General features: G+C 44.4%; 1 protein-coding gene across 5 annotated transcripts in view; it reads right to left on the bottom strand.

The window, feature by feature from the left end:
• Positions 1-6,440: 6,440 nt before the first annotated feature.
• Positions 6,441-22,591, bottom strand: part of LOC121290373 (interferon-induced GTP-binding protein Mx3-like) — a 39,456-nt gene continuing 23,305 nt past the window's right edge. For all 5 annotated transcript variants that reach the window (XM_041210761.1, XM_041210762.1, XM_041210764.1 and 2 more), the window contains 8 exons: positions 19,673-19,871; positions 17,820-17,898; positions 17,567-17,689; positions 15,120-15,264; positions 13,747-13,905; positions 11,455-11,531; positions 9,787-10,047; positions 6,441-7,225 (listed from right to left, as the gene is read on the bottom strand). In XM_041210761.1, coding sequence (XP_041066695.1) covers positions 6,998-7,225; positions 9,787-10,047; positions 11,455-11,531; positions 13,747-13,905; positions 15,120-15,264; positions 17,567-17,689; positions 17,820-17,898; positions 19,673-19,871 — 1,271 coding nt within the window. In that variant the 3' untranslated portion in view covers positions 6,441-6,997. The remainder of the gene's footprint in view (positions 7,226-9,786; positions 10,048-11,454; positions 11,532-13,746; positions 13,906-15,119; positions 15,265-17,566; positions 17,690-17,819; positions 17,899-19,672; positions 19,872-22,591) is intronic.

Genomic DNA, 22,591 nt, shown 5'->3' on the forward strand with positions numbered 1-22,591 from the left:
AGGTTGAATAACCTGCTGGTGCTCACTATATAATTTAATTTTTAGGCCACAGTTGAGTTATATCTATGGTGTGAATTTTACCAGATGGGAGGATTTATCTAATTGGGTCCCGAGCCAGATCATGTGGCCACTCGGGCAAGAGGCAGGACATGGGCCCAGACTTTGTCGCTTATGTTTGATTAACAGGGGTGGGTACAGGAGGAAGCCCCGGCTACTGATCCGCTATTACCATATTTAAAGGGATGGCTGCACTCTAGTTAAAGGCATCATCAAAAGTCACACCTGGATGGAAGAGGAAGCAAGGGTCAAATGCAAACTTGTTTGTGAGCTCTTGACAAAGAGGTACAGTGAATGTCAGCACTGCACGAGGGCAAAGGTGAGTGTGAGCCTTGGCATCTTGTCATGACGGGCAACTAGAGTATCCAAGGAAAGGCCAACAAGGATTTATCACAGAGATAATTGAAAAGCGTACCTAGGAACTTAAGGTAAACTCAGGATAAACGTGCCCATATGAGTGATTCACATGCCTCCCATGTCAATGCCCATTGGCATCACCACCTCAGGTGCATTACCATTTGTCACCTGGTCTGGAGATCCCCTCCAGATTTTCTTCTTGGATGATGCCACTGCTCAAGGAGACCCGCGTTCTTCTACGTCCGTCTGGAGTGCCAGGTTGCGCAGGGCACTGCATAACATGAGCAATGAGGTCCTTGATGGTGTGTACTGCAGAGCTCAACCAGACTTATCGAGGCACTGGAATCTCATTTTCAGCAGGTCTAGGGCCAGCTCAATGGTTCCCCATGTAGTTGCATAGCAGCAACTGTTAAGTGTCCTCTGCCTCTGTGTTCGGTGCTGCACAGGTGGAAAGAGCCATGTCCTCAGAGTATAGCCCTTGTCACCCAGTATCCATTCACAGATGTGTGCAGATGTTCTGAAAAGCTGAGGCACCTGGGGCTGCTTCAGGATGTAGGAGTTGTGACAGCTTCCCAGGAACTTTACACACACCAACCTATGCGGTAGTCACATTCCAGTTGTAAATTCGATGAGTTGAAACCGTGCCTATTGATGAAGGCTCCTGGCTGCTCTTTGGGAGCCTTGATGATCACCTGCAGGCAGTTGATTACCCCCTGCACCTGGCACCATCCAACAATGGCCCTGAATCCAACCACCCTCTTGGCTTGACTGCCTTGAGTGGTGTGAAACTGTACATTGGCTTGGTCTCTGGTATGGAGCATCTGTGACCAGCTTGATGTAGCAATGGGTGGCTGACTGGGAGATTCCACAGATGTGTCCAGAGGATCCCTGGAATAATGCTGAGGCATAAATGTTGCAGTCACATGCAATGGATGGCCACCACATTCTAGTGGCCTCAAATCCCCTTTCAACATTGCACATCACCGCCTACTTTGAGAACTGCAGTCTTGTAGACACTGATGTCCTGACATCACCATCTTATTTTATATTTGTTCACAGGATGTGGGCATCACTGGCTAGGCCAGCATTTATTTCCCATCCTTTGATAAGGTGGTGGTGAGCTACAATGTTGAACTGCTGTAGTCCACGTGGTGTAGGTACACCCACAGTGCTGTTAGGAAGGCTATTCCAGGATTGACAGTGAAGAAATGGTGATATAGTTCTAAGGCAGGATGGTGAGTGGCTTGAGGGGAACTTGGAGGTGGTTCTGTTCCCATGCATCTACTGCCCTTATCCTTCTAGGTGGTCGATGTCATGGGTTTGGAAGGTGCTGTTAATGGAGCCTTGATGAGTTCCTGCAGTGCATCTTGTGGATGGTACACACTGCTGCCACTGTGCGTCAGTGGTGGGGGGAGTGAATGTGGGTGAATGGGGTGCCAATCAAGCAGGAGTGTTGAGCTCCTTGAGTGTTGTTGGAGTTGCACTCATCCAAGTAACTGGACAGTATTCCATTACACTCCTGATTTGTGCTGTGTAGATGGTGGACAGGGGAGTTATGTGGTGAGTTACTGTCCTTAGAATTCCCAGTGCCTTATTTGCTTTTGTAGCCATTGTATTTATATGGCTAGTCCAGTTCAGATTCTGGTGAATAGGAGCCCCCATGATGTTGATGGTGGGGACAAAGTCTTTGCTGGTAGACCCTCTCCACAGGGTAGTACGTTCTGTGACTATGAGCCTCCGATATTGATTCTATCTGCCGTCCTCATCTGTATCCCCTTTCACTCTCATGAGTTTGCTTCTCCTCTGGGTGTTGCATTGTGTCTACACCTGTCTCTCTCTCCCACTCCCATTTTCTTCAAAAAGTCAAAATCAGGAATCATTATCAGAGTATGTGAGACTCATGAGGCCTATTGCTAATTGCTGCACTTAGTTTGAAAGCCTCTGAATGCTATAATTCTGCAGGCATGAGCTGTACACCAGCAAGACTCTGCCTATATTCTGTCTCCAACTTAGCAGCGCCTCTAGCTTTTGTCTCCTGTGTTTGAAGGCCTCTCAACCTTCCTGGGTTGAAACGTTGCTGCTCTGTGACTTCCTGTTTCAGCCACCGCTCACCTGCTGCTCAGCTCTCGCCTCCTCATAGCTGGCGAGATGCTGACTCTCAATGGGTCCCATGTTCCCCTTGAAAAATTTGAAAACCTCCTCAAAATAGTAGCCAATTGGCTCCTTAACAGGCTTAACTGTCTGGCTGCCATCATCATGTACACTCTCAACCCTGGCACCCGACCACCTCAAGAACGCCTCAGCGTCCTGTTCTGGCATGTTCCCCTCACCATTTTACCACCTCCTGCCTTCAACCCTCTTGCCCTGGAGCCAGTAAAATTTAGCCCAGAGTGTTTCACATCATAGAGAAGAGCAAAACTAGAGGCCTCTAATACAAGATAATTGGCAAGAAATCAAATTGGAAATTCAGGAGGCATTTCTTTATTCCAAGGGTGGTGAGAGTGTGGAACCCGCAACCACAGATAGTGGTTGAGGGAAGCTGGATAAGCACATGAGGGAGAAAGGAACAGAGGATTATGATGAAAGAGATGAGGAAAGACAAGAGGAGGCTTGAATGGAACATTAGTGCTGGCATTGAACAGTTGGGTCGAATGGCCTGTTTCTGCCCTGTACATTCTATTTAACCCTATTTAATCTCTAAATAATCTACAATTTGATAAAAGCAAAATACTCTGTATGTCGGAGATCTGAAATAAAAACAGGGGGTGGAATCATCCCAGGTTTGCACTAAGTACAGTAGTGGTTGAGAAAAAGAATGTTTTACCGCCAGCCGCAAGGAGAGGTGGTGGCGTAGTGGTATTGACACTGGGCTGGTAATACAGAGGCCCAGGGTAATGCTCTGGGGACATGAGTTTGAATTCCACCACGGTGGATGGTGGAATTTGAATTCAATAAATATCTGGAATTAAAAGTCTGATGATGACCATGAACCCATTGTTGTAAAAACCTATTTACTTCACTAATGCCCTTTAGGGAAGGAAATCTGCTGTCCTCATCTGGTCTGGCCTGGCCTACATGTCACTCCAGACCCACAGCAATGTGGTTGACTCTTAAAAACTGCCCTCTGAGCAAGGGTAATTAGGGATGGGCAATAAATGCCGGCCTAGCCAGTAACACCTGGTCTGAAGTTGTTGAACTCAATGTTGAATCTAGAAGGCTGTAAAGTGTCTGTACTTCTTTCAATTTAGTCCACAGTATTCACTGTTCATAATACGGCCTCCTCTATACTGGGGATGCCAAACGCAAACTGGGTGACTGCTTTGCAGAACACCTTCACTCAGTCCACAAGCATGACCTTGACTCTCTGGTCGCTTGCCATTTCAATTCACCATCATGCTCTAATGCTCACATTTCTGTCCTTGGTCCGTTAGAGTGTTCCAGTGAAGCAAATGCATAAACTGGAGGAACAGCACCTCATCATTTAATTATGCACTTTACAGCTTTCTGGACTCAGCACTGAGCTCAACAACTTCAGACCACGAACTCCGTTCTCCATTTTGAATTCTGACCTTCCCAAGCGCCAGTCTGTATCTTGTTCTCACGTTTTTGCTTTCAGTCAGCGCTGACCTTTATTATGCCATTCATGCCTAATCTGGACCAATGCTTTGTGTCTTTAATACTATCATTACCACACCCTTTGCCTTTTGTTTCATGACATCTTTGTTATTTAATCTCCCCCACCCTCTAACCTATCCCTGACCTTCCCTTTTGCCCTACTTCCCCCTCTTGCAACAGCATAAAACCCAACACTCTCTTCAGTTCTTAAGAGTCAAAATGTTAACTTTGTTTCTCTCTCCACAGGTGTTGCCACATTCATATTTTAAGATTGTCTGATTTTTGCCTGGTGACACAGATGCAAACGCTCGAAAACATCACCTGCTCTTACAAGAGCTGCACCCTGTGAGGGTTTATTTTTAGTTCTAGCCATTTCATAAAATTCCGCACATCCTCCAGTAGCTTGGAGCTCCATCTTGGACTCAGTCACCCGCAGTAATTCAGGTTGAGAGAAGGTATTAATAACTGTGACCGTTCTTTGCTGGAAAACATTTGGAGCATTGCGTAATCCCTGGAGCGAGTTTTGATCTTTGAGGTAAACATATACCAATCTTCCTTACAGATAGGCTTGCGTCAGCAACGTGGAGGGTGGTGATGCTGTTGTATCTGAGTAAACAATGTCTGAGTTCCCCAAACACAAGTCAACAATCAATCACCAACTCCTGTCAGGTTTCTTCAGCAGCTACATCAGAGAATCTGTGGTGACTGTACCTGTTCTTTACACACCCTGTCATATCAATGACTGAATCGGACCAGCATATGTAGCTTTGTTTGGGTATGGCGTATGATTTGGTGAACGTGTTGTGGGGAGGTGTGGGGTGATTACTTGGGAACACTTCCTCTTCCATTCGCCCACGACCATGCTTAGTTTCAGCAAACACATCCACGCATTCTCCAACAAGAGCCAGGGTTTCACTGGAGGGGCTTTAGTGGGACCTAATGCAAATCCAGAGCCCTTACAGGCGGGCAGCAGCACTGTATCAGCAATCTTCTTGGCTGTTGCCCCTTATAACTGATCAACACTGGATTAATTGGACAGTGGCCGGGCTCTCCGTACCACAGGCCCAATATATAGGGCCGGCAAACTGCAGTGCCACCAAGAGAGAGAGAGTGGGAGAGAGAGAGGTGGTCACTACTGCTGAGGCTACAAGGAGAAAGAGAAGGAGAGGTAAACAAATCACTTTTCTGCTGGGGCCAGCCTGGAAGGCTCTGGTGATCAGAGGCATTATGCCCCCAGTGGTGGTGTTGGGTCTGCGGGGGTAGCAATTACTGCCGGGGCCCTCTCCTTGGGCCAGGGAGCAGATGGATACAGTGCCTCTCCAGTGGGCTGCCAAGCTCCCCTAAGAGGGGATGGGACTGTTCCTCCGCCTGCAATATGCCAGCAGCCCAGGAAAACAGCTGTCAATTGGACCTTTAATTCTTCAATTTGGCTGTCCATCTTTGGTTGGCAGGCAGAAGAGCTGCTGCTGTTCGTGTGTCCAGTTAAATGGCCTGGCAGTGGGACTATTTTGGAAGCCCTCCTGACACGGCTCCCCAGCATTTCACTGGCCCTCTATGCCTCCCAGCAACCCCCCCCACCCCCCACCAGGGGACCAGTAAAATCCCGACCCCATCCAATTTCTGGACATTCAGCACTACTTGGATGGGCTGGAAAGGTGAATGCCTTAATTGCCTTACTCAATACTGATCCCTGAATGTACATCTGAAATTTCCACCCAAGAGTTTTAGTCATCTAAATTAAATGTATTCGTTCCACCAAAACCTCATATTGAGCCAATCTTCAGTTCCAAACATTCCCTTTCCATCCTCACCACACTTAATGACAGATCCAAAACATGTAACTCGACCCAAATTTATTTGAGTTGGGGAGGCCTCAAGAGCACACCGAGGGCATGTCAAAAGCAAGACTTTCCCTCTGGTCCCTGCAGAGGTTTGGGGGCATTCAGTATGAATGATGATCACTGCCAACTCTGTGTCTATGAGCAGTTTCTGTTATTGGCTCCCATTAACCATGGGTTGGCCATCAAGGAGGATCACTACAGACTGTAACAGGGAGCAGGATGCGGGGTGACTCTCTTTCTTGTTGTTGCCGACATTGCTGCTACTGCCGATGCCTGCCTCTCTTTTGAGCCTCTGGTGAGATTGCCGCTTTCCCATAAGGCCAATATTTTGTCCATTTTGGCTTCCAAGGAGGTGGCTGTCCACTTCCCTTGGGGTTTCACAGGTGGCCGGTATTGAAAAACATAGACTTTGCTCATGGGGGTGACCATTTCATGATATGAGGATGGGTTTGCCTTAATCATAGCTGATCATGACTCCGTGTAATCCAAGCATACTCTGTTCTCTAAGCACTGGCTTCTAATGCATTCCATCTCCCTCCATTTATAAAGAAGACTCAATGCATCTTTATATGCTTTGACACTTCATTCTTTTAATGTACAAACACATTCAATATTAACAAGGAGGTAGAACACTCTTTGCCAATTGGTACATTTTGATGTGAACTACCAGCATTAAAACTTGAAGCTGTTTTCTTTCCCTTCAGAAGCTCTGAAATTGTTAGGATGCAGCAAGAAAGTAAGATATTGACAATGACAATCTTAAAGGAATTGGACTCAAGTACTAAGGTGGCATAAATGGAAAGCTAGGAGGGAAATCAGGCAGAACGTGCAATACAAAAAGCTGCTATTAACTCAGTTTGGACGATACAAAGGGTTAAAAAAGCAAATCACAGTACAAAGAAAACTATAAAGAGAGACATGTTGAGAAAGAAGGTCACTCTTGGCCTGCTCTCCCAAATAAAGCTTCTGTTCATGATGGAACAGCTTGGCCATTTAGTCAATTCTACGCTTTATGATGAGTGGTGGGGTTACTCTGCATAACAATGCTTTCCAGCTCCCAGTTTTGCCATTGAGGCTGGAAAGTGAGCTGGGTTCAATTTGGAATGCCCCTTGATGTCTGATAAAATTCAATAAAACGTGGACAGATGATTCTGAGCTTGTGTCAGTCGCTCCAGTTTACTTTTGAGGCACTTCCTGTTCTCAGCAACGTCCCTCTCTTCATTGAGATACTCGTCAATGCGATCCTTCTCCTGTAGAAGCTGAAACATTTCAATCTGTAACTTGGAGGAAAATTCTTCCAGAATGTAATAGCCTATTATCAGGGGAATCTGGTCAGCCAATCGATTGGTTGCAATCTGAGGGAAAAAGAACAGAAGTGAAACATGAGCTTCCTGGCAAGTTAATTCCAGTAAATCCTCCAGCTCCTATAAGACTGGGAAGCTTCTACGTTTGGTCCTTGCTTTCTGCTGAGTCGACTGATTTCAGCTGAGACAGGGATCAGGATTTTCCAGCCTTGGGGGATGCGGTGGGCTGGACTGGAAAATCCCGCACAGGTGTTTGGGTTGCCACGGTGGACTAGGCTGCTGCAGGGTTTGGAAGGGGTTAAATACAGCAAGTTTCACCTTCTTGATTTCTATTTGTCAACCCAAATGGAATTGCAGATGCGTGGATGCTAAATACGGGCAGCGCTATGCTCAGTTGTGACATCCAGCACAGCTGGATGGCCCACTGTCACTTGCAAATAAGCCTCACACATCAATATCGGTCAGTTGGGTGAGCCAGTGGGCAGAATTTGATGGGGTGCATAGATGCAGGTTGGAGGCAAGGGGAGCCGGAGAATCGAGAGGGAGGGCAGGGAGTTGGGGGAGGTGATGATGGTGGGGGTGGAATGCCCATGGCCTTCCCAATGCCATGTAATCCTTTCAGAGGAGGGGAAGGTTGAGGAGGGCCTTCCGGTCCTGAGGCCAATTGAGGTCTTTAAGTGTCCAATTAAGAGGGGGGGGGAATGGGTGGTGGTGGTGGCAGAAATGCAGCCCTCCACCATACGGGGAGAACTTCTACTAAAGCCTGGTGGCCTCCCTGCCGGCTCGGGGAGGCATCGTCGCCACCCCACCCACCCCACTTACCTTGGTCCCAGGGCGGCGTCTATAATGCTACTCCAGGTTGGGTGCAGTCCCAGCACTGGCCAGTGCTCACAGTGATGCTGCTGAGACTGAAGAGCTGCCGGCTTTCTGATTTGCTGGCAGCTCTTGGAGACAGGTTCTCTGCCCCTGAAGGGATGGGAGCCCCTACACAAGTCGATAATTGCCCAACAGCCACCGAATCAGACTGGGGCTCCCAGGAACGGCTGAGGCAGGGTTGGCTCGGGCTTTCAGGGTCACCATCACAGCCACTGCCACAGTCAACAAAGTTCAACTCTGCGTTTGTGCAGGAAGCTGTGATAAATAATCCTGGTGGAACTGTACCTCAGTAAGTCAACATTTTCAGGGTAAGTGGTAGGGGAACATCACTTTATGCCAAAGGACAAACTGTAATTTTTATTGGGTTATCAACTCTTTAATGAAAGGGTGACTGGGACTTGCTGGATTTTGAACACCAATTCTCTAAAGTTCAAAAACAAACTGCCGGTGAAATACAATTTCAGCAAATCATTCAGTGTATTTGAAAATTTATGTTCATCTTTTTTCAAAGGCTTATTTCCAGGGAAATTATAAGAATAAACTTTAAACCATTAGGAGTGGGGATGAACCTCCCAAGGCTTCTATGGGTGGGATTTCCCAGGCTGCTGCCACTACTCTGGTGGACGGTTGGAAATCCCATCCATGTGCAGCGTTTCCGATGGTTACAGTGATGGAGCAGATGAAACCAGGAGTACATTCACTTCCCACACTGGCTCAGTATAAGCCTGATACAAGGTCTTAAGCTTAGCAGACTTCTCAACTGACTGAACACAATGACTAAGGTTCCTGTTTGCACTCTTTGTTTCCTAAGCTCCTAATAGATCATCCAAACTCTCCCCTCACTGCATCCTCACTATGCTGATAGGAAGACTCATTTCCATCATCTCCTATTCTAACCCATTACTTCCTGGGATCTCAAAGTTGTGGAACTTGTTACTTTCCCTCTTCCTTTTTTTTCCAACAACTGACAAGTATTTTATCTCTGAAGCCTGGCATCACTCAATCACTTCTTACTGGCTTGCCTCATTCTCTATTACTCATTCCATTCTTGGAGGAATCATGTAGCCTGAAGGATTTTCTCATACTGAAGCAAATAAAAACAAAGGTATTTACCTGGAAAGACGACACATTCAAGGTTTACCCGGAGAATCCAAAGCAATATATCCCAAGAACAATAATTATCGTTGCAGGTCTCAAGAAGAAGAGTTAGCGTGAAGATTTAATAGTTTATCTCAAATCTTCCAGGGTCTTCAGAATGTCAGCCTAGTTTCTCAATTATAAAGGTGTTTGCCAAAAGATGCCATGCTGGGATTATGAATTCTGAAGACTCGGTGTATAAATGTTGCCAATCTTCACTGCCTTACTAATTACACTATCACACCATTCGTGGCATTCTCAACAAGTCATAAAGAGGTAATGATCTTTTACAAGAACACAGCTCTCACCATAGAATTGGCAACTTAGTGAAATGCTGGTGAATATTTTGCTACCTGGTGTTCTTTTTCTAAGACATTTTATTATAAAATCTTTCTGATTAACTGACCAGTCATCTCTGCTGTCTATAGTATCTTGCTTTGCATAAAGTGGCTTCCACACAACAGTCATTTCCATCTGCCAAGCATGTGGAGAAGTTGCTTGGAGTTACATAAACATAATCTTTCTATTCTTTCTGTTTTAATTCCCGACAATCTACAGGAATATCTATTCCAACCCGTTCAGAAGGGCTCTTTACCTACCTTGTAATATGTTTTCAGATGCATTGTCATCTCATGGGTGGTAGCGCCTTGGTAAGGCACAGGTGGAGATCCAAACTTTAATGACAATTTGGGTTTAACATGGAACTCATCTGGCTGTTTGTCGGTTTCGGACTTTATTTTGGTGATCTTCTGACTGTAGATGGTGTCTTGGGAATACACCATATTTTCAATCTTGAATTGAATTTGCAGCTGTATTTCTGCCTGGCTTTCTTGCTGTTTCTTTAGGTCTTCAGTTCTTATCTGGTAACAAAAAAAAGTCACCAATACTGTAATTCTTAGGTGCAGATTTGATATATTCAGTCAACTCAATTTTGTCTAAGTAAATGGGCAGGGCAATGTATCTGTTTAACAGAATGACACCGAGGATGAAAAGATTAAATTATGAGGCTAGGGTGCATAGACCAGGCTTTTATTTCTTTGAGTATGAATGAAGGAACAATTCGATCAGGGTATTTCAGATGGTTAAAGGCTAGATGGAGAGAAACTCTTTTTTCTGGTGAGGGAGTCCAGAGCAAAAGGCCATAATCTCAAAATTAAATGGAGTTAAAATACAAATCAGCCATGGTCGAATTGGATGGTCGGACAGGCTCAACAGTCTGAATGAACTGTTCCTGTTCATAAGGGCAGAATTGCATGAACTCCTGCTGGCAGGTTTGCTGATGGGTTGGTGGGTGGCCTGGAGGCCTGGAAAATTACTTGGGCGGCATTCCCATCATCCTCCTGCCCGCCCCCGACGGTCCTCAATTTTAAGGAGGAGGGGGATGCTGAGCGAAGTCTGGGGTTGCCCAACAGCCCTCATCCCAACTGATTCCCTTAAGTGGCTGATTAATGGCTGCTTAAAGGCTGCCATCCACCTGGCCTCAATCTTGCATTGCTCGTTGACTCTTTGGGTGGAGGGCAAGAAACCCCAATACCCGTTAAATTCTGCACTATATCAGCGTAGACCTAGAATGTTCTGCCTACCACACAATTGAGCAATATCGTGTATGAACTTAGTGCTGGTGCGATGCCAGGTACATAGGCCATATGTCCGAGCAATTGGCTGATCGAATCAAACAACATGTTATTTTGGTTGTCTGTAATAGGCAGAGTGCAGACTGTATTCAATCAGCCCACGCTTGCAAAACCCAAAACAAAATGTCTGCTGTTAGAAATGATTCCGTGATTTGGCAGCACTTGCTGAACATTCCTGAGTGCGCTAATAGCTTTATTATCAACCAATTTAAGATAATCAGTTAAGCTGGTAATGTGGCTCATTTGTGCTTTCTAGGAAATACATTCATACACAGGGTTCTCTGCAAACAAAAAGGAATATGTTCAAAGCTCGTGCCTTTTTTCAGTTAATCCGGAGCTTGGGGAGACTGTAGTTTCCATGCTTTCTCCATGGCAACAACTTGGCTAATCAGAGGAGACTTGCAACTAAGCAGCACTATTTTCACTTGTTAGTATGAATTGTTGCGATCGTATGAAATTAGGCATTCTGATGTTGGTCCTGATGAGCGCAGACAAAAAGCTCTGGCAACGTGTCACTCTTTTCAATAATGTAATAATCTTGTAAAACAGTTTTGCAGGTGAAAAGTGATCATTTGTAATCCATGAAACAGTATCTACCTGGTACACTGGTTTCTAAGCGTATCTACACTGTACCTTGGCAATTCTCAAGAGATTTGGGAGTCCACGGAAATTGTAGGCAGCGACATCCATAAAAGCATCTCGAACAATTTCTACAATAGAAAGTGGGAAAAAACAATGACATAGTCATGAGCGGAATTAGAACAGGTCTTCAAAGCCACTGATGATTGCATCGTGTTCAATACCAGCTGCAACACTTCTCAGATAAGAAGTCATCCGAACCTGCATTGTTATTTGGGCTGACAAATGGCAAGTAGTATTCACAACACACAAGTGCCAGGCAATGAACATCTCCAACAAAAGTGAATCTGACCATACCCCCTTGATATTTAATGGCATTACCCTCACTGAATCCTGTGCCATCAACATCTTGGGGGTTACCACTGACCAGAAAATGAAATGGAGCAGGCATCTAAATACTGTGGCTTCAAGAGCAGGTCAGAGGTTGGGAATTCTGCAATGAGTAACTCACCTCCTGACTCCCCAAAGCCTGTCCACCGTCTACAAAGCACAAGTCAGGAGTGTGATGGAATATTCCCCACTTGCCTGGATGAGTGCAGCTCCAACAACACACAATAAGTTTGACAGCATCCAGGACAAAGCAGCCTGCTTGATTGGCACCCCATCCACAAACATTCACTCCCTCCACCACCGACACACAATAGCAGCAGTGTGTACCATCTACAAGATGCACTGCAGAAACTCAGTAAGGCTTTATCGAACTCACAGCCTCTACCACCTAGATGCACGAGGTCAGCAGAGGCACGGGTATAATACCCAAGTCACACACCATCCTGACTTGGAACTATATCACAGTGTCTTCACTGTAGCTAGGTCAAAATCCTGGAATTACCTTCGGAGAAGATGGACAGCAGGGGTTCAAGAAGGCAACTCACAATCACCTTCTCAAGGGCAATTAGCGATGGGCAATAAATGCTGGCCTTGCCAGTAATGCTTAGATCCCATGGTCCAAATAAAAAGATTGGGTGATCAATTTCCTTCATGCACTGTCCTTTCCATCCTGGGACACAGCTTCAGCTTTAGGCTAGACCACATGCGGAAGTCTCATGTGCTTGTCTGTAAAGGCCAGCTAAGTTTAGATGAGCTGAACTCAGTTCCTAGTGGGTGCTTTTGTTGATATTTTATTATGCTTAGCCAACAGTAATTGAGGGCATGAGTTTACTGGTTGTAAGAACTTGGGCGTTACCACTGACACAGATTGCTACTTCCTGCTGTGCATCCACACCGTCTGCATTTGCATCTCTACCAAAGCTCACTAGTTTCCTGCACTGAACCTCTCCAGATATTAATCTAATATCTCCTTGCTCAAGGAGGCAGTTTGGCCCAGTTGTCCTTGTAGATATTCCATTTCTGCTGGTACACGCAGCCACAACAAACATCAATTTTAGAATGATGCTTTCATTCATTCAATGCACTCCCTGTGCTTGTGACTATCACATAGGGAAGTGTTTATTTTACTGGGTTGACACTGCTGAAATGAGAGGTCCAGTTCTCCATCCCTCATGCGTCAGACATTGTGCTCACACAGCATTGCTCTTGTCAGGAGAGGCAGCAACCTCTTCAATGGCAAATAGTGAGTTTCAACTTGTCACGTATGGCCTGAAATGACCTCAGACATGTTCCCACTCCAACCATCGTAACAACACCAGAAGGGTCAAGAAGACGTGTTTGCATGTGAAACGAGAGAAACTCTGAGGAAATTTTAGGCCATGACATTACTCCTATGGAAAGGTCAGGGAAGAAGATTCATCAATATAATTTCTCTCTCCTATGGCCAACTTAGTAAAAACATTAATTGAGGTCACGGGGCATCTTACCAGCCTGTACTCTTTGCTCATGGTGGGTGTGGGATCTTACCAGCCTGTACCCTTTGCCCATGGTGGGTGTGGGATCTTACCTGCCTGCGCCCTTTGCCCATGGTGGGTGTGGGATCTTACCTGCCTGCATCCTTTGCCCATGGTGGGTGTGGGATCTTACCTGCCTGTACCCTTTGCCCATGGTGGGTGTGGGATCTTACCTGCCTGCGTCCTCTGCCCATGGGGAGTGCAGGATCTTACCAGCCTGCGCCCTTTGCCCATGGTGGGTGTGGGATCTTACCTGCCTGTACCCTTTGCCCATGGGGGGTGGGGTGGTGTGGGGTAGGAGCCAAAAGGCATAAAATAAATTTATGGTAAGGACAAGACAACAAAGAAAAAAAGGTAAAAAATCATTTTGAAGTAGTTAACCTTTCAATATTAAATGAAGAGTGTTCTGGATTTCATTCTTTGATGAAACAATACAGCTTACCTGTAACTTTCTTTAGAGTCTGAATGGCAGGTTGTTGCAGTTTAACAATCTGTTGCTTCATGATTGCCTGGAACGTTTTGAAGTTGACAAACCCAGGTAACTCCCGCCCACGGTAAGACTGCTCATATTTCAGCACTTTTGTACACATCATATCGTGGACTGTTGTTCAAAATAAATAAATTGGAAATTGTCACATTTTCAAGGACAATCAATATTACATTGTGTGGTTTATAGCAGTAATATAGTATACAGGACGTCCCAGGTGCTTCCCAGGCAATGATGTGTTTTTGGAAATGTAGTCATGTTGTAACATAGGAAATGCTGAAATGCACAGTAAGATCCCGTAAGCAGCAATGAAATTGCAACTAGATAATCTATTTTAGTTGTGGAATTTAGATTGTGGAGTCTATCTGAAAGGATACACATCTCATGTGAAGGATGGCACATCCAAGAGTATAGCACTCTTTCATCAGTACTGCACTGGAGTTTCAACCTAGATTTTTGTGTTCAAATCTCTGGAGTGGGACTTGAATCCACAAGCATATGACTCTGAGGCAATTGAACTACAGCTGACAACATTCATACCCCTCTTTCCCCCTCTCAACTCAGAATCCAAGAATTTAGATGCAAGAATTTAGAAGGGTCTGGCATATACAGGGTTAATGTGAGGCTGAATACAGTACCGCCCACACAGTGATGTAAGAAGGCACATGACCTAGACCTAGGGTCAGTGTAGTGTTGGCCAGAGGATGTTAAGATCTAAGATGGAGATAGCTCCACATCTGTACCCTTTACTGTATTTATGTATATATTTACAAGTAGTTAATAAAGATTTACGGTTAACATTCAGAAGACTACGAAGATTTAATTAACAGACATGTTCTGTAACCAACGTCATCCCAACACTATGCAGTTAAGTAAACACAGAAATAGAAGAATACAAATTGTGAGGTGCACAGCAGGACAAATGGCCAACTCCGGCTCTTATTGCTCATGATCCTAATTCTTTTGATCAACCAGTATGGAAAAGGGAAACACAAATATTGGTTTCCTTCAACAGACCTATAAAATACAAAGGTCAAACAATCATCAGAATGGAGATTGTATCCTTAAATCACCAGAAGAGGATGACAGTCATCGGAGGAAGATGAGGATGAATGTGCTTGGAGGTATAGGAATCTTTGTGAGTGAAGGACACTTGGACAAAAGACAGTTCTGAGGAAATGTGACAAAAGACTCTCTAGCCTGGGCTTGTTAGATATAAATAGTTTTTCTGCAGTTTTCAATCAGAAATCCCTGTTTACCTCCGACAGGACTGAAAGAAAAAACTTTTGAACAACATAATTGCTGCCTCTATTTCTTCTTGCACTCACAGTGATCTTCAATATTATCAAGTTGAATTTTCCAGCTTTCAAACGTCTTCCGTACTTTTGTGTAGCACCTCTCCTCCTTGATGCAGTCGGCAGGTTCTTCGCCTGAAGATAAACTCCTGAGGTTTTCACCAAAGCCACTAAGTTTCTGCAAACAAAATCGAAGACAGTGGAAAATAGCGATCATTTGTGGCTCCTCAAGTGCTGCTGTTGGGAATGGTTGCACTGGGGAAGTTTATTTGGATGAAGTATTCAATGGTGGACCACTTTGAGTTACTTTATAAAAGCAAAATACTGCAGATGCTGGAGATCTGAAATAGAAGCAGAAAATGCTAGAAAATCTCAGCAGGTCTGGCAGCATCTATGGAAAGAGAAACAGATTTAACCTTTCGAGTCCAATGTGACTCTTCTGAAGAATTAACTCTGTTTCTCTCTCCACAGATGCTGCCAGACCTGCTGAGATTTTCTAGCATTTCTGCTTCTATTTCAGATCTCCAGCATCTGCAGTATTTTGCTTTTATAAAGTAACTCAAAGTGGTCGACCATTCCAGCACTTTCAGTTTCTATTGGAGTTTTACTAATTGATGGAGCTTGCTGTAATTTTTAAATTATATAATGCCAACATGTATTTAAAAACTCTTTGGCCCAGATCCAGTCTCCGGATAGTCGTACCCCAGAGTTACCCCGGAAAATGTGCTGGCAGATCCCTCAGAGATCACCATGCACTGGCTACACAGGAATTTTCCAGGAAGTTTCAACTTCCATTGGGCAATTACCTTGCGTCTGGAACTCTCCAAAACTCTGATTTAAAGTCGGAGACACGGATGGTTTCAACTCACTTATCAGAATAGTTAACCAGAAAAGGTTAGAAGGCTTAAAACTAGTTCTAATTCCTCGTTAACTATGCCATTAACACCTCCCCCGAATCCAGACAGGACCTCCCGACCACCCAATTAGCTTCCTGCCAACCTGACTACCCCCATCCTGACTAGCCGACCACCACCCCCAACCTGATTTCCTCTTCCGCTCGACTAACTCTGTGACTCGCTGACAATCCCCCCCACAAAACTATATTCTGCCCCTGACTATCCAGTACCCCGCTAACACCGACACCCAACTATCTCCCCCTAAACCTCCATTACCCCACCCCGAAGACCCCTTGATCCCCAGATTAACCCTCCCCCCATGACTATCTGACAACCCTCACGACCTGACCACACCCCGACCACCCAACTACTTCCTCCCACCCCAACCCCTGACTAACGACCGCCCGACCACCCTCACCACCCACCATTTACCCACCCACCCCAATTAGCCTCCCACCCCCTGACACATCCCAACCACCCTCTGACAACCTTACCCCCTCACCCACTTGCCTCACACACTTCCCTTTCTCTAGCCAGGGACATTTAAACTTACCAGAATATGGCGGCCATTAAAAAGGTGTGGCTTGGCCTCCCTCGATGGTCCTACACTATATGAAGAACAGATTCGGAAGGAGGTGCGCTCCACGTTTCTGATGAGGCCCGGTTCAGGAGTCCAAGCGAGAAATGTGGAGCTCCAGTGCAAGGTGAGTAAACATGAGCAGAGCAGCAATTCGACGCCGATTGCCGCTCCTCAGAAGATTCAGACCGTTATGAATAGAGCAAGTTTGCATAGTGACGAAGTGCGGTGGAGCACTGACAAGCTAAGCATGGAATGATGAGGCTGAGAACCCATCTCACCCAACAGAGTTCCTGATCTCAGCTATGCCATATTGGACAGGATCTGGTGAGGCAGGGTTTGAGAGGTGGTGGTGGACGAGGTCTGGGGAGCTGTGTGTCCCATTCCCACTATTGGAATGCACAGGCCTTGGATCTCCACCACTCCTCGGTTTGCAATGCCTGTAGGAGGTCACTTAAATTGCATGCCAATGGGTGGCCACTCCCATCGCTAGGAGCATCTGTTAGCACCAGCAGGCCAGAATGCATCACATAAAGTCTCTCTTTGAAGGCAGGTGCAGGGATGCCTAGATCCCGCTTCTGGACGATCTTACACGTGCACTTTTCTTTTACAAGATGGCTGCATTTAATTAATTAAAACAAATGAGTTTTCTCTGAGGATTCAGCTTACAATGCCAGCCAGAATCCCCAAGATGGACTGGATATCTAACATCTGGCAGCATGATATATGACCGATGCTACATCTGGTCCCTCTGATGGACAGAAATGGAGGAACCCCTGCTGTAGAGAGTCTCTGCTCTCGGTTTAACCCTCTCGTATGCTTTTGGACTTGTATGGAGTGGATGGCAGTTTTGCTTTATGGAATCCCTGATGATTTCACCTGCACTTTACGTGTCAGGGTTCTGGCCTAATTTAGGACCCACTCCCACTGGAATCACATTAGTAGTGTCTTGTCATTAGGTTTGATGATTTTCTGCCCGTGTAGGGATTATTAGATGCAATACCAACCTGAATCATAAAAGTTACTTTTTCATGTTCTGCGTCTGGAACTCCCTCACCATAACTTTCCAATTCTTTGTTCAGCACAAGCAGTTTCTCTTCAATTTCCTTTTCTAAATGAGGCAATGATTCCTGAAAAAAAGTGAAAAAAGGGGATTACAGTCTAAAATCATTAACCTGCAGAATCTCATACTAAAGTAACTGATTTAACCCCTAGAAATGTGGATAATGTTTACCCATACAGCATTTAGCAAAAACTTACTAGGATGTGCGCAACAAGTTCTGTTGTGAGTCTATCAGCCAAGCATGGGATAGTGGCCTTCCTATCATCCAAAAGAGGCCTAAGGAGCAAAGAAATTGCACAACTGCATTAGTCCCACAGCAGGTCTTTTCTATAAATGATTTAGACACGGATACAAAATTGGCTGAGTGACAGGAAAGAGTTATGGTGAACCATTGATGGTCAGGCTAGAAGGTACACAATAGGGTCCGCAGGGGTCGGTACTTGGACTACCACTTTCTTGACACATATTAATAACTTAAACTTGGGTGTGCAGGGCACAGGTTCAGATTTGCAGATGACATGAAACTTGCATTGGCTGGCAGCTCTCTAAGGCAGGACTTGCTTCCAAGAAGGTGGTAGAACATTCACCTTCAAGCAAAGTAACAGAGCTCCCAGTAAACTGGCTGTGCAGCAGGCATCAGGATGGGCTCCCGCTATCCATAGTGCCCTGCACGATTCAACCATATAATTCTGACATTCTATGTGTTGTATTTTACACCTCAAGAGTGGATTAATTAATGATGTTTTGTGTTCTTCGCCAAGAAAAACCATCATTCAAAGGAGACAAATGATTTTTAAAAATTATTCTTGGGAGGTGGGTGACGCTCACAAGGCCACATTTATTGGTTATCCATAGCTGACCTGAGGAGGTGGTGATGGGCTTTCTCCCTGAACTTCTGCATTCATTGTGATGCTCTCATAGTGAAGGTAGGTAGGCAGTAATAACAATGGAGGAACAGACTGAAATTATCTTGAAGATTATGGTGCTCCTACAAATTGGAAGGAAGCTAAAAGAAGATGAAGAAAAGAAGACAGGAAAAAAGGAAGGAGGAAGGAAGTCATGGAGAGAGAATAAAGGAAGGAAGCAGGATGGAGAAGAAGAACAAATAACTTACGTTGATAGCGTCTTTAATGTAGTAAAATATGCCAAAGAGCCTCACAGGAATGATATTAGGGGAGATGGTGGTGTAGGGAGGTGTCCCTGGACTAGCAATCCAGAGGCCCAGGTTAATGTCCTAGAGACATGGGTTCAAGTCCCACCACGGCAACTGGTGGAATTTAAATTCAATTAATAAAATCCAGAATTGAAAGCAAGTCGCACTAAAGGTGACCATGGAAACTATCATTGATAATTATAAAAACCTACTTGGTTCATTAATGTCCTTCAGGGAAGGAAATCTGCTGCCCTTATCCCAGTCTGGCCTACATGTGACTCCAGGCCCACAGCAATGTGGTTGACTTTTATTTGCCCTCTGAAACAGCCCTGTGGGTATTCCTACATCAAATGGACTGCAGTGATTCAAGAAGGCAGCTCATCACCATCTTCTCAAGGGGAATTATAGATGGGCAACAAATGCTACCCTTGCCAGTAACGCCTATATCCCATGAAAGAATAAATTTAAAACAATTGCAGATTTGATATTGCACATATATGGAAATATTAGGGCTGGCCAAAAGGTTAGTCAAAGGAGTGTCAAAAAAAGAGAGGAAGAGAGGTTTAAATGGAAATTCCAGAACTTAGGAAGTCAGCATTGCTGTCAATGATGGAGGAAATTAATATCAGAAATGTCCAAGAGGCCGGGATTCGAGGAACACAGAGATCTTGGAGAATTATGGGGCTAGAAGAAGTTAGAGATAGGGATGGTGAAGCCATGGAGGGATTTGAAAACAAGGATGAGAATTTTAAAATCAAGGTGTTGTGGGATTGGAGTATATGTAGGGCAGGGAGCACAGGGTTAATGTGAATGCGACTTGATGCCAGATAGGATACAGGCAGCTTTAATTAAAGATTTTTTAATGACAGAAGTATTTTATACTGATTTCAGTTTTACCTATAGTCCTCATGGTCTTCAAAAAACTTTCTCTCCTTTTTGATTGCTTCACTCAACGTCAGTTGGTCATTAATCTCTTGTTGTCCACGGCATTTGACGATCATGTAACCTTTCTTCAGCTCCACGACTAGGTTCTGAATAATATCTACCACATTGCCTTCTGTTCCTTTGTCAACCAGGTCAGGTTTGGTTAAAATACCTGTAATTGTAACACGTCTTGTTGGTGAGAAAACAGGCTTCACTGTGCTGTGTGATAAATCTCTTCTTATTTTCTTTCAAATCTGAAGGTCTCCCCATCCCAACCAGCCGAGTCCAGCTACAGGCCAGTGAGTATGCGCTGTACATATATAAAGGTCATAGAAACATAGAAAATAGAAGCAGAAGTAGGTCATTCAGCCCTTCGAGCCTGCTCTGTCACTCAATATGATTGTGGCTGATGCTCTATCTCAACGCCATACTCCTGCTCTCTCCCCATACCTCTTGACGTCTTTAGATTCCAGAAGTCTATTTCCTTCTTAAATATATTCAGTGACTTGGCATCCACAGCCCTCTTTGGTAGAGAATTCCACAGGTTCCCCGTCCTCTGAGTGAAGAAGCTTCTCCTCATCTCAGTGCTAAATAGCCTACCCTGCATCCTGAGACTCTGACCCCATGTCCTAGACCCTCCCCAGCCAGAGGAAACATGATCCCTGCATTCAGTCTGTCCACCTCCGTCAGAAGGTCGATTTTCCAACTTCACATTTCCAGTGATGAGTTTCACCGTAGGCCAGGAACAAATGTGCAAGAATTCAGCATTGAGCTCAATGTGTCAATCTTGATTGAGGTCAATTTTCCACAAGCCTTAATCTTCAGGCTCTCTAAGGATTCATTTAAGGAATATCTATTGAACTTTTAAAATTAACATGACCATTAACTGCACTAATTGTGCACCTCCTATGAAAATTCCATGTTGGAAGACCACAGAGAGAAATCTTACCGAGTGTCAATGGGCCTGAGAGGATTTTTCATTCATTAAAGCTAAACAAATAGAAAACCCCAGAGAGCTTGTAGACTGCATCTATCAACTCTCCTTTATCAATTTTGTTAGTAACATCCTCAAAAAACTCCAACAAGTTTGTCAAACATGATTTCCCATTCGCAAATCCATGCTGACTATGCCCAACCAGATCATGATTATCCAATTATCCATTTATCACATCCTTTATAATTGATTCTAGCATTTTCGCTACTCTGATGTAAGGCTAACAGGTCAGTAGTTCCCTGTTTTCTCTCTCCCTCCCTTCTTAAATAGTGGGTTGACATTTGCTACCTTCCAATCTTCAGGAACCATTCCAGAACCTATAGAATTTTGGTAAATGATCACCAGTGCATTGGCTATCTCTATGGTAACCTCTTTCAACACTCTGGGATGCAGAATATCAGGTCCCGGGGACTTATCAACTTTTAACCATGTTAATTTCTCCAAATCAGCCTTCTTACTTATACTAATTTCCTTAACTCCACATTCTCCTTAGTCCCTTGGATCTCTAAACCTGGGAGATTTCCTGCATCTTCCTCAGTGAAAACAGACACAAAGTAATCATTCAGCTTCTTTGCCATTTCTCTATTCCCCATTATGAATTCTCCTGACTCTGTCTGTAATGGACCCACATTTGCCTTAGCCAAATGCTCCCTTTTTCCATAGTTATAGAAGCTTTTACAGCCCCTTTTTAATGTTTTTGCTAGATTGCATTCATATTCTATTCTCCCTTTCTTTACCAGCTTCTTGGTCTTCCTTTGCTGTATTCTAAAAACCTCCCAATCCTCAGGTTTACTACTACTTCTGACAACTTTCTAAGCCTTTTCTTTTAATCTTATACAATCCTTAACTTCCTTTATCAGCCACGGTTGACTGACTTTTTTGGGGGGTTTTGCACCTTGAAGGAATGTATAGATGCTGTAAGCTATGTCATAGTTCATTGAAGACCATCCATTGCCTATGTACAGTCATACCTTTTAATGTATCTTCCCAATACACCTCAGCCAATTTGTCCCTCATGCCTTCATAATTTCCTTTATTCAACTTTAACACCCTTGCTTCAGAGTGAAGTACCTCACTTTCAAATATAATGTAAAATTCTATCCTATTGAAGTCACTGATCCCCAAAAGTTCTTTCACAACAAGATTGTTAATTAGCTCTTTTTTATTACATAATACTAGATCTAAAATAGCCTGTCCTACAGTTCATCTGATTGGTAGAAATACGAATCCCTTTTATGTTACTTGTTCCAAAACTTCCTTGCATCACACACATCCTGCTTGCTGTTGAAAAGCACGCACATCATTGCGTCACCGAGCACGTATCCTGCTCCGTCACAACTCTCCTCAACATACTCCTCTAGAAAACCATCCCTAACACACTCCAGAAACTTGTTTTCCACAGCATTAGTGCTCAATTGGTTTACCCAGTCTATATGCAGATTGAAGTCACCCATGTTTACTGTATTGCCCATGCTACATGCTTCTCTCAGCTCCTGATTAATACCATGCCCCACATTACCACTACTGTTTGGTGGCTGATAAACAACACCAACCAATTTCTGTTTCCCTTTGCTGTTTCTTAGCTCCACCCAATCAGATTCCACACATTGTTCTTCCGATCTGAAATCCTCCCTTATTAATGCACTGATCTCATCCCTTATTATTAGCGCAACTTCACCTCCTTTCCCTTCTTGTCTGTCCTTCCTAAATGTCGAACATCCTTGAATATTCATTTGCCAGTCTTGGTCACCATACAGCCATGTTTCCGTAATGACAATTATATCATACCCATTCACCTCTATTTGTGCCTTTAAATCATCTACCTTTTTGCGAATGCTGCACATATTCAGGTAGTGTCCTTAACTCTGTCTTTTTGATATCATTCCACATTTGAAGCG

The sequence above is a fragment of the Carcharodon carcharias genome, chromosome 18, assembly GCF_017639515.1.
Source record: "Carcharodon carcharias isolate sCarCar2 chromosome 18, sCarCar2.pri, whole genome shotgun sequence".
NCBI lineage: Eukaryota > Metazoa > Chordata > Chondrichthyes > Lamniformes > Lamnidae > Carcharodon > Carcharodon carcharias.